Source organism: Phoenix dactylifera, chromosome 4 (assembly GCF_051530095.1).
Source record: "Phoenix dactylifera cultivar Ajwa chromosome 4, Ajwa_hap1_PhDact_Kaust_v1.1, whole genome shotgun sequence".
Taxonomy (NCBI): domain Eukaryota; kingdom Viridiplantae; phylum Streptophyta; class Magnoliopsida; order Arecales; family Arecaceae; genus Phoenix; species Phoenix dactylifera.
In genome coordinates this window covers 42964112-42980877 of record NC_143193.1, presented here as the reverse complement: position 1 = coordinate 42980877, position 16766 = coordinate 42964112, and the positions used below count along the sequence as shown (strand labels likewise).

The 16766-nt window shown below is 36.6% G+C and overlaps 1 protein-coding gene across 1 annotated transcript; it reads right to left on the bottom strand.

Moving 5' to 3' along the window:
• Positions 1-265: 265 nt before the first annotated feature.
• LOC149767798 (regulator of nonsense transcripts UPF2-like) lies at positions 266-16236 on the bottom strand. Its single transcript, XM_089930388.1, has 4 exons — positions 16231-16236; positions 11717-11804; positions 4908-5110; positions 266-502 (listed from the first exon to the last, which is right to left on the bottom strand). Exons 1-4 carry the CDS (start codon positions 16234-16236, stop codon positions 266-268), a joined length of 534 nt encoding a protein of 177 aa, XP_089786514.1.
• Between the last annotated feature and the right edge of the window lie 530 nt (positions 16237-16766).

Here is a 16766-nt window from a genome sequence, read left to right as displayed (position 1 = left end):
ATGAAAATAGAACAATATATACACATATGCAAACAATTTCAAAATTCCCATTAATAGGTCCACCAATTTGGCAGAACAAGACCTAACCATCATCCATACTAAGTCAACTTACAAAAGCAGTAGCATAAAACTTAGCAAATTCTAGGTAGTACCTCATCATGAACTTCTTGTCCAGGCTGATGGAGCTGGAGCCCTAAGAAATATCTGCCTTGTCGAGCAAAACTGGTAAGAAGGGACAAATTTGTCTGAGTTGCATCCCGATCTTTTAATGTTCCAAGCTAGTAAGATCCTTAATAATATTTACGAAAATGCTGGCATCCTCAACAACTCCAACAAAATAAAGTTCCATTAGAAGTTTTAGAGTGCTCCTCTTCTTTATTGCCCTCATGTTTTTATCTGCATCCAAATCATCACCACATTTTCCTGGAAAGAACACTTTCAGGAGGCCCTGAATAAGACAAGGAGAGAAGTCTTTGTATCTCTGATGAAGCAACGAGCAGACCTACAAACAGGAACACATAAATAAAAAAAGGATTATAGCATCAAAACAAGTTAATAGCACTTGCATGTTACCATTAATGTAAAGATTTATTTCCACAGTATAGTTTATGCAGCCAGACTAAAACACTAAGTCATCAACCTTCCATGCTGAGGCAGCAATTCACTTAACACCTAGATAAGATACAGCATTACTACAAGTTTTTACTGTAGTTCTTTCGAGATAGCAAGTCGATCCAACTCCATGTAAGCTTGATTTAGCATGGGAAAAAATTCTTTTAAGACAAAGGACTTATCGACCCTGCTTTTGCATTCTTCTTTTATCTTTGTAGCCAGCACACCGCTGAAAGCAGACAGACGAGCATAAAACATAAAATGACAAAATTTGGCAGCATGGTACAGTCAACAAATAACTAGATGAGACTAACTCTACTCGAGAAGGCATGACTCTGTTAATTAAAGCATGTTATTTGAGAGTTTTCTGAAAATAAAGTGGAGACAAAACTGCTACGAGAACCTATAAAAGACTGATCAACAAAAATAATCAGAGTAATAGATAAGTGAATGTTCCCATGTAGCAGAATAAGATGCCTGAATGTATAAAATTGATTCATGATGCTGCATGATTCTGACTCTTATGGATCAGTGTTTCGACCTTTTTAAATAACACAATGAGGTGGAACAAAAATACTTGACATTGCAAGGAAGAACCACAAAATTATTAATAAGATTATCTTAATTTTGTGGTGTGTTTTTTTACACTCATTCTTATTGAACTGTATATATTGATTATCCCTAAATTATACAACTGTGCCATAAACAGGTAAATGTAAGAGAAACCATAGATCATCAAGAGCGTGTAGACAACATTAACTCATTAAGGATATATCCTAAAGGGTTTTTATCTGTCAACATTAACTCATTCCCTTAAAGCTATTCCTGAATTGCAGGTGTATAACATCAGAACAAACCTGAGCTTTAATTTGCATCACCAGATGCAGACCTAGCATCCAGAACAATAACAAATGACATAAGAAATGTCAAGTTATCCCCAGGTAACGTTTGATTACCAAGCATAGACTAGTAAAAACGGCCAGTAAGAGAGAAAAGAGTAAGAGTTAGGTGGTGGTTATGTTCTTTCGGCCCTTGATAATTGACATATAATGGCAAAATATATAAGGATAAGACGGATGAATGGAGGCAAAAGGGGACCTTATGGTAGAAGGTATCAGCTAAGTGGCAGGGCCGTGTAGACAAATCTAAAGTTAAAAGATGCTTAAACAAAGTAACTGAATAGTAAACCTAGAGTGTAATACATAATTAATAAGAAAAAGGTCTCAGATTGATAAATGACATGAAAAATAGATTACATCAAGAATTCCAAGGCAGAGAGGTTGGAAACCATCATTGAACAAGCAGCTTTGCATATTAACTTCTTCACATAAAACATGACTAAGAAGGAAACCCAGATCTAGCAAAGATGGGGGTTGAATAGATAGAGCTCTAAGCCATATTAGAAGCATAATCCATGAACCATAAAGATGTTGATATCCTTGTAAAATATGATGGGACTGTAGAACAATGAAAAAAGACTTTCTTAACTACCAAAAAGGATTTGCACTAGGAGTACATAGTAATGATTCAAAATTTCAAATACATTGATGAAGAAGATCTGGCTCAGACAGTAATAACAAAATAATGATTCAGCAAGGACGTAGAAATGGAAAGATGGAAACCATACAGATGACAAATAAAGGTGTCAAAATCATTTCAGGTGGATCTGATTTTTCAAAAAAAAAAAAAAAGATAATAGCAACTGATATATTAAAAGAAGGATTAAGTAAAAGAAAATGGATAACACAAATTGATTGTGAGTTACAAAATGAAGTTCGGGATGACGGCAAGTAAATATGCATAAATACATACAACAAGGGTATCAACTATTCTGATTCAGGTCAATTTCCAGCTGGATCCTAATCAAATATCCACCTGACAATGTGAAGCATCAAATCCATAACTGTTTTGGAACATCTTAGTGACTTACAAGAATAGAAGGGCATAAGGGGGAAAGACTAGTGTAAGTACAATGGAAACACTATGAGTTGCCCTCTCCTTTGCACTCTGCTTTGCTAGAATCTCACACCATGACGGTGATTCAAACTCTCCTATATATCCTTCACCCTTCTTAAAACATCACACTGCACCACCACCCTACCTCCCAGATGCAATATGCCCCTACCTCCACTTCCACATCCCATAGATGGAAGAATTGTGTGCCAGTAAGGTGCTGGCATAATACTAGTGTCATTCCTGCCATGCCATCCCATGCCATTGCTTCACACAGCAGCATAAAAGTAATTATATGCGGACAACAACATGATGGTTCTGCATGCTTATAAGGTACTAGCATGATCCGTATCATGTTGTGTCATGCCAATCAGCACTTAATCCATGATATCTAGTTCCAAAAGGTGCTATCCAAACCAACGTTGGTGGAACCAATACTGGGCACCGTACTAGTTTTCCAATAGGACGAGTCGGTACGGGCCTGTATCGTGCTACGCCAGGCCCGTACAGACAGTAGAACAGATAGGGAAGAGAGAGAACAAGAGAGAAAAAGAGAGAGAGCGGGGGAGGGAGGGAGAGGCCGGCGGAGGGTGGCGGAGGCATGGCAGAGGCCCGGCGGAACGAAACAGGGGAACAACCGCGTAAATCGCAAAAGGTCCCTCTGCCGGCCTCCGCCACCCTCTCTCCTCCGCTCTCTCTCTCTCTCTCTCTCTCTCTCTTTTCCTTCTCCTCCGCCTCCGGCAACGGATTTCGTTTCTGTTGCCGGAACCGTACCGGTGAGCCACCGGTACGGCTCGAATCGGCCGGAACTACCCGATTCGGAACAATTCCGCCGACCATTATCTAAACACTTTAAATTGAATTTCATGAATAACTAGACATTTCATAGGCTTGACCCTCCAATTACACATCAACTTCTGGCAATTCTACGTATAAGTCAAATTTAATGTAAGTTTGGCTTATCATTTACCAATTTTAGCAAATATCAGGAAATAGATCCAATTAGTTGCATGTTACAATATATAGACATCTGCATACACATCAAATATATATGCTTTTGGCAAGATATGCTGAATCGGCCGGTACGGTTCAGCCCGTACTCTCAAATATAATGCTTTAATTAACAGAGTCATGCCTTCTCGAGTAGAGTTAGTCTCATCTGGTTATTTGTTGACTGTACCATGCTGCCAAATTTTGTCATTGTATGTTTTATGCTCGTCTGTCTGCTTTTAGCAGTGTGCTGGCTACACAAAACGGTTCCGGCCCCGACCAGTATAAGGCCAAACCAGACGGAACCGGACCGGTTCCGTCTAGTTTGACCAGGACTCCGTGCGAACCGGCACCGAGTCCGGTCCACTGTGGCATTTAATGCCACTATAGCCATACACTATAGCTCTGCTACAGTGGCATTTAATGCCACTGTAGCGCGTTGTGGCATATTCATGCGTGCTCACGCTCGCCTTCGCTGTGTGTGCACTGTGGCCGGTTCGATACCGGTCTGAACCGATATCGGCGCCGACCGGTACCGGTTCGGCGATCCTTAGCTTTTGGACACCTAGTAACTTGACAAAACATCATGTACCCCATAACATCAATTCCAAACTCAATGAAAAAAGCATAATTCACGTTACCTATTACTTTATTGTAATTATGCTCTACTTAAAGACAAGTACAAGACTAGCTTCGAAGTATGCAACAAACTGTCAAGCACTAAAAAGGTTGTGAGCATGCTGCAAACAGAACTGAAATGAAAATGCTGATGTAAATGCAGGATCAAAACTAAGAACAATGAAATTAGAAATGAATAGTTAAAAAAAAATGTTGTAACACCAAGATTTTCAGAAATGGTTTCACAAAATTAAATGTTTTCTGAGACAAACCCAGTAAGGATTAAATAGTTAATCACATTCAAATATTAGAAAAAAGGGGGGCCAAATATGATATAAATAGCAGAAAAATAGAACCCAAGAACAACTCCCAATTCAGAAAACTTGACCACAAAAAAGACCAAAACAAAGTAAGATACATGGAAACAACTGCAAGTATGATGAAATGATTTGACGTTTTTCTTCTTGACTATTCTTAAACAAAAAGCCAAACTTAATGCAAGAAAAATAAGAAAACAAAGCACACAATCCATGTCTTAGGAATATTATATGGGTATACAATTTAAATATGCACCAACTAAAAGGATAGATGTAAAAGGTCCTAGAATCCTATCAAGTAGTCAGTAGAGATTTGAGATGTTTTCTAATAACTAACAAAGTTCAAGCTGGACACAAAGATAAAGACAATATTTGCAAACAATGCAGGAACAAAAATGTAAATTGTCAATTTGATACCTGCACAGCAGCTTGTATATCTGAAGTTCTAAGCTTGCCATCACAAATAGCTGCCACAGCTTCACTGACAAATTTGCTTAAGTTGACACTTCTTAACTCATCCATCAACCCTTCTCGTTGCTCATCGTTTATCCGTTTAAGCTTTTTAATAACTGTTGTATTGCGTTTAATACTGGAGTCCAATGTTCTGAGAAAACCGGAGTCTGGAAGAAAACATCAAAATATTATTATGTAAGAGAGACATCTACTCTGATGACTGCACAGGATGAATAAATATAATAATTTAACTCAGGCATCATTTAAAAGGAAATGAGAGAGAGAAAATTCAGCTTCCCAAGCATCACTAGGGCAAAACTTATGGACACCTGTTGTGTAAGCAAGGTGTGCATGATGATGATAAAACTACCATGGGTCTAAATTTTTCATGCACAAAAAGAATTTCAGCGGATAAAAATAAAATGCAGGTGAACCATATATGGAACAGTCAAAGATTTAACAAAGGCTGCTAGGCAGTCACATGGTAGCCCAAACATGACAGGCCAAATGCCATAAAATTATAAAAAACTAGTGATCTGAAGCAATTGAATAGGTCATCTTGGAATCAACTATGTTTCATCCACTACAGTTCAAGATCAGAAAAAAAAAGACATGATTTTAGAGGGATTAAAAGAGGCTAGAGCAGTGTTTGCCCTACCACCCCGAACCACCCAGTATTCGGGTTGGTACAGGCCCCATTCGAACCCGTACCGACTCATACTGAGGCATACCAAGATGTATCGAGGTGACCCAGGGTACATATCGACCTATACTACCCAGATTCAAGCAGTGCCGAGATAGGAAGTAAGAAAAATGACTCAAAAGATATCTAGGTACAACGTGTGTCCCCGTACTAAACCGGTAATATACCAGTATGGTGCCCGATACCAAGACTCCAAACCTTGCTAGCACCAATCCCAAGCTTAAAACATAAAAAGCTTCAACAATAATTCACTATTTACTTAAAACCCTAAGCCATCTAATCAACATTATTGATAAATAAAAGACTTCTACAGTCATAAAGTTGGATTTGCATTTTCATTAATAAGCATCATATCGAATGAAAATAATTTGTCTTTTGTAAAGAAATTGGAAAATATAGTATGTTGTATTCATTACATGTCAAGTACCAAGGAGAAAGAAAGCAAAATATATAAATAACACCTATGAATTAACTGAGGGTTAAATAGAGGAAAAATATATGTACACCGTGCATCTAGAACAACAGAGGCATAAAAAGGAAGAAGCTACCTGTTTATAGAAGCCACAAGAAATCATAGGATTTTGTTGTATTATTTTTAAAAAAGTGTTTCTTAATTGATTCACTTTGTTCCTTATGCCAAGGTATGAAAGAAAACACAATTATAAATTATAACTTCATGACATTTGTTTGGCATCCAATCCTCCATAAGCCATTTCTAACAAGAAGATATAACGGACATCAGAGAAGGTTTAGAAGGATACAAAATTGAATATGGAAAATAAAAAAATAAACTTAATGTAAAAAATAAAAGCAGACTGAATTAAAACAGAAAATAGTTAAAAATCAAATTTAAAAATAAAAATAATGCATAACTATGAAGAAAACATTTGATGGATAGATGTGATAATTTTTGATATTTGGAATCATTCATTCACTTATTTATGGTAAAGATATTCTATATTTCGTTCACTTATCTTTTTTTCTCTTTTTTTATGGAAGAAACTATAGAGTAAAGAAAAGGAAAACTTGCTATGTGACCTCAATAGAGTGTTATGATCTGAATCTGAAAGGAATATGATAGAGTTGTCAATATTTACGATAATATGGCATCAGGAAAGAGCAATGGTGTCTATATTTTTGATACCATTAGATTGGAATTGAGGAAATGTGTCTTTATTATGGTGCAATGACATGTTAAAGAATCTAAATTATGCAACTACATTTTCTGGCACTATATCTTCTTTATGCTTCTGATATTTGAGTGCAACTAGGAGATTGCATGGAAATATTCTTTCTGTTAAGGAGAGTTCTTATTTTCGCCCCCCGAGAGAGGAGGGGGGGGGGGGTTGCAACATACAAAATCTTAATGGTATATTCCAAATTTTAAAACTTTCATTTCTTTGATATATTATAGACTAGTGGAACAAGTATAATGCTGGGGGGGGGGGGGGGGGGGGGGGGGGGGGGTGGGAAATCTTAATGGTATATTCCAAATTTTAAAACTTTCATTTCTTTGATATATTATAGACTAGTGGAACAAGTATAATGCTGAGAAACCTTTAAATTACACCCAGAAAAAAAAATTGAGAAAGAAGATCATGAATAGCAAGATACCAAAAATTACCTAAAACTGATTGAGCATATAAGAGCAAGGATTCAAGTAGCATCAGTACAGCCCATAATGATGGCTACATACCCACTCATACGGATACAGAGTACTGGCTGAACAGTTTGTCGATAAAGGTGTTGTAACATCCAGTGACTGACATGGGCTGGCATCAGTCCTTTTCAAAAACATTGTGTAAGAAAGCTACTAGAAAGCAGACTGTGTCATCTAAGAGAGCTACTAGACAGCAGACTCTGTCATCTCATCTGTTAATAATCACTTAGCTGAGGGTGAAATTTCTCATAGCTTTCACTAAGAATACCCTCACTCATTCCTAATTCCTGATAGTTGGTAATAGACCCATGACCAACCCCAGTGTGCCTTCTTTAAATCCATCAACTTCATAAAAGTACTTGTAACCATAGATGTACAATTCGACAAGACAATTCAGAACATCACTTGAAAATTTACTTTGTTATTTTAAAAACTATTAAGCAGTAGTTGGATAACATCTTTATCTTAAATATAAATATGGAAGGAAATCCATTCTAAGCTTCACAGAAGAATACTAACAAAAGCAGACATTTGGTTTTAGCTAAAGACAAAACTTTCCTCCATGAGATATGACAGGAAGTTGGCAAAACCACAAATTTCAAACATATTCAATTATTTTTTAAAAAAAATTGATACCTCAGGTTATAACTAAGCCAAAGTTAGAATTTGTTAGCATATCCCAATCAGCAAAATCTAAAAATCAATATCCTTCAATCATCATTCGTTAGATCATCCATGTGGATCACTCAATCAAGTAATTTCTTGAATTTACCAAGTCTTATTAACTATTCACCACGTATTGTTCATAAGTAGATCTAGATAAATAATATACACATACATTTCCTCCTAAATCTAAAAATTATAGAAGTTAATGAAGAAAATACTACTTAATCAATTATAAATACAAATTAACAAAAAAAAATAGAATAAAATGGAAAAGAAGATGAAACTTCTATTACATATAGTTTGTTTTACGCATAACTTCCAAAATGGAACCAAGAGTTTTAAAAAATGGCCACATTTTGTGAGCAACTAGGGTTCCACATAGTGCCTATGCAGAGTAGAAGAGAAAAGCAAAGAGAACAAAGGATGGTGGCACAAGAAGGCAAAAGATTTGGACAAGGATGAGGATGGGGATGAAGGGACATGGGTAGCAAATGGAGAGGTAAAACATATATGCGAAAATGTCTGTTGTTCATAGCCATTTCCAAATTTCACCTCTAGCTAGCTTGTGCGATCTTAGAGAAATTCCTTCGCACATAGCATAGTAAGCTAGATTGGAAACTTAAGCAAGCCTAGTACTCCAGACATTATGGTAGGATATGGATCGATTATGATGAGAATGGACTTCTCCATAATGTAATTGTTTAGAAGACTCACGATCTAGTTCCATGTCGGGCCTTTTCCCTTCTCAACTAGATGATGGAAATATGTATTCCATTCGGGCAAGTGAGGAAGGGTGGCTTGGCTTGACCGTATATTCTCTCCTGGTCAGGTCAAAGGCGAAGACTAGCTAAGTTAATCACTCAACCAAGTATGGTATGCCGTAGGGGTCAATACTGGTGTATACCTACCGGTACGCGGTATGAGAGGTGTATTGAATATTAGTAAGCTGAACCTACCCCTTACCAAGATACTGTCACTATACCATGATGGCAACGGTACGAGATCCGCTACCAAAGATGGCAAACCTTGCAAACAAGTTTTGCTCTCTGTTGGGTTGCAAGATGCCTGCACTCTCTCCCTTGCCTATCCTTGATGTCTAACTCTAGCACTTTTTTAACAGTAGAAGACAGAATCGGGGTGAAATGGTTTTTAAAGCCCAACCAAACTAAGTTAAGCCCCCCTTAAAAATCATTTCCTTTCTAAGCCGTATATTTTTACTCTAGCCTCTACCCGACCCGCTATGGATCCAAGGCGGGTATGAGTAATGGCAAAACCCGCCCCGTGCCCGACCCAGATATATATCACTCTTCAGAAATCCCCTAACGAGGCAAAAAAAATGATTTGTATGCAAAAAATATTGATTTTTACAGCTTTACCCAACCTAATCCTCCAAGCTGCCCCTTCTAACTCTACCCACCCGGCCTCGAGGCAAGTACAGGGCAAGTACAGGTAATTGCCTATCCAACCCGTTGCCATCCCTAACATCAAGTCAACAATTATACATCATTACATCTCTGTAGTTTTAGATCATTATCAAGCAGTCGAATAACATAGACTGCAAAGTGATGTGTGACACAATTATTTAGCATTTTTTGCTGGTTTAGATATGACCTTATCCTTAAATATTGTCAGTTCAAGACTTTCTGTCTAAAAACATTGGAATCGTACATTCAATCATTCCAAATAATACAACTTTTTCCCCTTGGCATGCTTCCATCATTCCAAATAATACAACTTTTCCCCTTGGCATGTTTCCATCTCTAATATTTTTTCTATTTTTCACTGAATTTTTTGAAGGAAACAGAGAATTCCTGTAACATAAATTTGATGGGCCCAGCCAAGGAGGAATAGTTTCTGAAACCTTTCATCAACCACTCAGTGTACAAAGTAATTGAGTAGTCTAGTATCCAGAAAAGAATGAGAGTTAAATGAGGAGGCTATCCTAGACCCCAAAAAAGAAAAAAATCATTCCAAAGATGAACAGTACCTAAGGACAGCAAAATTAGGTAACCATTTGTAAACACCATAAACCAATACCTGGAAAGTCCAAAGAATATCCACTAATTTATCTACAGACCGGAAAGTCTTCTAGCAAGTTCTCAAAATTCTCTCCAACCGCAAATGTTTGCGAGTTGTGGCTGATGAAATGTCAATCACTATATAATTGCTTTTTCAATCTGATTTTGCAGCCATACATTGATGTAATAAACATTCAGAGCACCTTCCCTTTCATGCAATATCAACAACATATATGTGCTGACAGTTTATCCACCTGGTACAAGGGTGCACACCTCTATCAAGTGTGCTGACCTGTATAAATGCTTATTGACTTTGCATCAGTTTGTGTTGTTTCAATACGCATCAGTACATGCTAGTATATAGCAGTATAGCCTTATGCTGAATTTTCCTGTTTTAACCCATACCCAATCTAAACAACTTTTTAGTATGTTTGCAAAATGATCTGAATCACTTCATAACTACCTTTTCTGATAGGATTTGAAACTGTGATCGACAATTGAACATAATAGCAATAAAAGTCAGCATGTAGTTTGACCAAAGATTATAAATTGGTATGACATGGTATATAAGCTTTCCTTAGTACCATTAGTAATATGAACTTCCCATAGTACTGACAATATTTTTACAACACTAAAAGTCTGCTATTAACGTGTAAAAATAGTTGCATATACTCATATTGTTATATCATAGATTTGAGCTTATTTGTATTGTAATAGGTGTATACAACTGTTCACAAATGTTAGCTTTGACAAATCATGCAATGCAAGTGTTAAATCCCAGTATGTATAGATATGTGAGATGATTAATGATTCTCAATTTCTACGGACTAATTAAGACTATATTTATTTGTCTAAAACATGTCTAAGCACTAGTACAAAGCAATATAATTGATCTATTTAAAACAAAATGAATAAAGTAGCCTATCCAAGCATGCATGTTGTGAATCTGCAAGCTAGCATAACTTTCCATACCAGCGCATTCCAAGTGGACATACTATATTCCACCATAATAAGCATATCATGCCAACACCAAAGTCTTGGTTGAAACTGCTAACAGGATATATTGTATGTAGCCAACTGATGCTGGATTTTTCTCTTTTTTTTTTTTGTGGGTTCGAGGGGGGGTGCAGGACTCAGGCACATGGACAAGGGATCTTGTATCAGATTTTTAATTCCATACTTCACACATAAGAAGACCAATTTCACTAGAATGCAAAAAGAAAACCTTAATTTTTGTGTGAATCCAAAACTCCATATTTTCTTGCATAAGGACATCTGACAGCATCAATAATAAAAATTTGTAACAACACAAAGAATGGTTTGCTTATCAGCTGATGAGGTGAGGACCAGTAGGATCAATTCCCTTCATAATTTTGGGGTATCCCAACCAGAATTGGGAAAAAAAATAATATAGTCCAAATACCTATCAATTTTTTTGCATGCCATCACTTGTGATGAAATATTGCATCTCCTCATCTAAAAATGTTATTGGGTATGTCACTTGCATTTGCGGAGGGGCAAATTCTGATGTCTGGATGTCCATCGATCATTTTGTTTTAGTTTTATTAAATGTCAAGGTAATAGGGCTCATGTAACTTTTTGACGTCTAACACAATCATGAAATAGCAGTAACTAATCCTAAACTTGAATCCCTAACTTTCTAGCAGAATACAGTCAAAAAACAACAGAAAAATTATGAAGATGACATGCTTCGCTACATAGTTACCAGGCCTTTCAGGATTCAGATTACTATGACGGAGAGCAAGTTTCCCATCAATTGATTTCTTATATTCCTCAAGACGTGCAGCACTTTCCTGCAAAGCAAAAAATTATATTTATAAGGTTCAGTTATGTGTTAGTTGCACGTTCTGATCTTGAAAACCAGCTGAAGATCATATAGCAGATTACTAGTACCGAATATCTGATGAATATCAATCAGCCTATGAGGTTTACAAGAACAAATGCAAATTATAAATTCTGAGTTCACTATGTAAAATTAATTGCAGAACAAGAAATTGAATAGGACTATAGTTATTTATCCCAAACAGCACTAGTGTATCATGCACTGGTAGCGTTCCCAGCTCTAGGTGAAGACCAACAGAGTGAGGCCAGGCCTTATACCTTTCTCCCTCTCCCATTTAATCTCATTTATAATTTTGGTGCACTTTTTCTTTCTTTTTAGATAACCTCAGATCCTCAAATCATTGGTAAAACCCCAATATCCCTTGCATTTTTCCCCTGAAGAGACGCCACTCGTAGCTAACCTTTATTGAAAATGCATATTAAATTAGAAACTACCGTCAACGATAATTTCAGTCCTCGCATCCTGAAGCCAAAACCTTAAATTACCCCTTTCTCCTAGGCGAAACAAGATCATTTTTTGGCATCAGAGTTATGTTAACACTCTATGCACTCATGAAGGATAGTCATGGTATCAAAGGGACAGTCTTTCGACACCAAGAAAATGTAATTAATTGTGGACAATGATAGCAATCAGCTTGATGTATTATTTGACACTATGCAAGACACCAATCAATATAGATCAAGGTCAAAGTGCAATAGGTCACAACCTCTTCAAGCCGAAGACTCTCAGATGCACATTATATCTAAAGCATTGAAGCACCTACTACCCAAGAGCCTAGTCAAACATGTGAAAATAGCATGCTAAAGAAGATGGCATCATCTACAACTTCCAATGGATTCTCATAATGCAAAACTAAGAGTCTAGCAAAGAGTGCATTGTAGCATAAGAATTGAAAGAGGAGCTGAAAAAAGCTCCCCAAAGTTTTGCCAACAAACAAGATATCCAGAATGATATTGAAGATCAGAATTCTCTCAAAAATATTGAAGATAGAATATCGAAAAAGCTATTTATGATCCTATCATCATCCTTTGTGTTTAGATAGTCAAGGATGACATGCCACAGTATCCACCGCAAACTGAAGTAGCTGCATATGATAGCCCCAGGATTGAAGAATAAGTTGCTCATGAAGTGCACTTGTGGATAAAGAAGCTACAAATTTAGAGGTAAACAATGCTTACACAAAAGAAGTGCTTACTTTCTGATGCATATTCTCTTCAATATTGAAGAATATTATCTTTTAAGATCCTTAGTTACAGTGTGTCAAAGGACATTGATTTCAACAAGAAGAAATAGCACAGTGAAAGGTGTATAGGCAGCCACTAGAGAAGAACTTGGAGCTTCAAAAGGATATGTTGAGGAATTTATTATCATATTTCATAAGGAAGAGAACATTAGGAAGATCTTGAACATTAGATAATCCAGGATAGCAAGCATGCATGATGCAGTCACTAAGTTGATTTTGTAGGAACCTGTGGACCAAGAGAGTCAAGGATCAAGTAATTTGGTTGAGGCAATCAAGTATCAGCTAATTAATAGACCTGAGAGTTAGTGGTCCTGGCTTTACTGTTTGAGAGAGTACTTGAATTCATGTTGTTTTTCTATTATTTTGTACTATTTTGCTTAATCATTAGATCATGCACTCCTGCACATAGCAGAGGCTATTTTATATTTATGTTTACTAGGTCCATGAGTTATATGGGCATGAAATAGTGACTAACTTGTAATTCGATTATAAGTGGAGAGGCATTTTGGTCATAAGCCATTTTTAGGTCATTTATGAACAGTCAAGCCCCCTTAGGGAATTTAATATAATGATAATAATGTAGTCTTGTTTAATGTTAGAAGCCCTTTTTTCTTTGGTAGAAGAGCCATTTGTCATTTGAGTTCTGCTTTCTATAATACAAAGTCACATGCTGGGCCCTCCAATGAGTTCCAGGTAACCATATATTCTCTTTCTCCATTATCTTTCCTTCTCACAAGTGTGAGGCTCGATCATGGAGCAACACCCCAATGTGAGTCCAGATCTTCACTCTTTTCCTTCTTTCTTTCTCACCAACTATCTTTTTCCTCAAACATCTATTCCATCCTTACATCCAGAAACATGTAAAATTGTAAAACACTATTGCATATTTTCGACTAGGAAACCTTGCTTGTAGTTCACCTTTTCTCAAAACCCAGATCTGAATAGAAAGTCCAGCCAACTATAGGTTTAGTTCTAGAATTCTAAAGCCCGAAACCTTGAACTTCTCCTTTCCCATGAACTGTTCTATATCACATTAGGTTCAAATGATATAGAATTATATGATATTTTGTGAGAAACCCAGTTAGTTTGGTTAATTAGGTTATTGACTGCGAATTTAAACTACAGAAACACCCAATGATAGGTGACTAGTATAGCAATAATTTCTAAGCTGTCTAATCATTAAAACATTAAAAATAAATTAAAATAAAAGTATGGAAGATGATAATGTAAAGAAGACCATAAAAAACAAAAATAAATAACAAAACAATTTCCCTTATTCTCAGGATGGTCACTTATTAAGGCTAGTTCCACATATAAGGAACTGATAAAAGAGGGAAAATTTATGCAAAAAGAGAGTATATGGCCTTTCACATACAAAAACCTACGGTATGGTAATCTCGGGATGTTGTAGGGTGCTGTAGAAAAAGAAGTGTATGCTGGAATGCGACATTGATATCAATGAGGAAAACAACAAGCCAAAAATGAAAAATGTGAAACAAGAGGCATACACAAAAGTCAGCCTAAACCTCAATCATAATATACTTATCATTCATTAAACTATCTTCAGTATGCAAAGGTTTCATACTGTAAGACATTTCTAGATGATATTTTTTTTTTTGCACAGTTTTGCAGATATATTCTTAAATGTAAAGCAGTGGATAAGCTTGCACTTTTAGTAGGAACAAAGAATTATTCAAGGCCCTCAACAAAATCAAAGGCCAATAAATATTCCAAAGTACTCATAAGATGGAGAGAAAAGTTTAAAAAATGCTCACTTCTGTTGTTTTGAAAATATTGGCTGCATGACTGTAATAAATGATTAAGATGGATATGATAAAAATAGAATGGTGAAGATTAAGTAGAACTTCCCATGCGTTATATTTGATATATTCAAAGGATTTGGTTAAATATTGTAGGTCAATATGTTATCTATTTCAAAAGTTTGGCAATAAGGAGGATGCAGACATATAAGATTCTCATCGTTAACAAGGTGCATCAAATATCTAAGACAAAAATGACCCAAAATCGAAACTTTAGCCTTTTATGTCATATAATCTAACAGAAAAATCCAAACTTGGACCAAATTATTTATTCCAAAAATAAGTGAAAACAAAGACGCCATGGGCTCTAACCACATCAAGACTTCTGGAGCCTTACTACCTTCCTCAGCTTTCGTATGCCGATAAATTATCAAAAAGATTATAAATTTAGACCAAATTAAAACATTTAATAGGAAATAAAAAACGATGACAGCATGGGCTCCAACCAGATCAAGATTTCTTGCGCCGAAGTCTCTTCCGCAGCTTCTTGTACTTGTGCTTGTTCATCTTCCTCTTCCTTTTCTTCTTCGCACTGTCGGCCCACACCGTGCGATCGCATCCCTCCTCACCAACCCCTGGATCGCTGTCACTCTCCTCATCGCATCGATCGAATCCGGATCGGGAGATGGGATTCAAATGAAAACAATGGGGGAAGCCAGGGTAAAATTGGAGGGATTGGCGGAAGCCATCGGGAAGAGAAGGGAAGGAAGAAGGGTTCGGGCTCGGATTGGTTCGGGGGAGTGGGTCGTGGAGAAGGGATGGATGGAGCGGGGGATTTGCGAGCTGGGGGTTGGCAAAGGATGCGAGGATTCGAAGGGGAGGGTTGGGGGGAAGTCTTTTGAGGAGCTTTTGGAGAAGAGATGTCATTGAGAGAGAGAGAGAGAGAGAGAGAGAGGAAGGAGTTGAGGGGAGGGTTTAAAGTTGGACCGTTGTAGGGTTTAGCGGCTAGCCGGTCCGAAATACTTCTCGTCTATGTTTTCTTGACTTTGTGAATTTTGCATAAAAAGCTGGAATTTTTTATATAAAAATTATATTTTAATGAATACCAATATACCATGACAACAATAAATGTTTCCAAGACCCATGAAAAATCATCAACAATGAAGGATATTTGTTTGCATTAGTTTATTTTCTTTTACTTTTAAAATTATTTTATTATTTCAAAAAAATATATATTTTTATTTCTAAAAAATAAAAAAAATAATATTTTTTTACTATCACTACTAATATTGCTTCAGTCGTAGCAACCGCCATGTTTATCACCATCGCTGCTATTATTATTGCCTCCACTACATCAATGGCACCTCTACTACCTCCATCGTTATTGTTTACTAGTGTCATCGCTTCCACCACATCTTGATATTTGCTATCACCATTATCGTCACACTATCGCCACCCCCCATCGCCTCCATAACACCACTATGCACTATCATCACTATCTCTACCATAGCACCACCAACCTCGCTACCAACATCATCATATTCTTTATTGCCTCTTGTTAAAAGAAAAGTTTCAGCTCCATTGCAACCAACACCCCAAGAAACGCAAGCAGAGAATAGAGAAGGAGCAGAGGAAATGCCACGTAGTTGGAAGGAAATGAAAGAATGGTTTATTCTGCTCTTTTTCAGTTACATCTGTGTATTTATTTACAATTAAAAAAAGCTAACTCTATGTTGTACATTAAAAGAATAACATGAGGTAAGTGTGTGTGCCTTCTATTACAGCTGTACAGAAAACTAACTTCACCAGACATGTGTCCTTGCAAGTGTGTGATCATGTTGACTCTTCTAAAACCTCCACTACTACCCCAATTATCTTTGCTTCCATAGTTATATTTATGTTTATAATA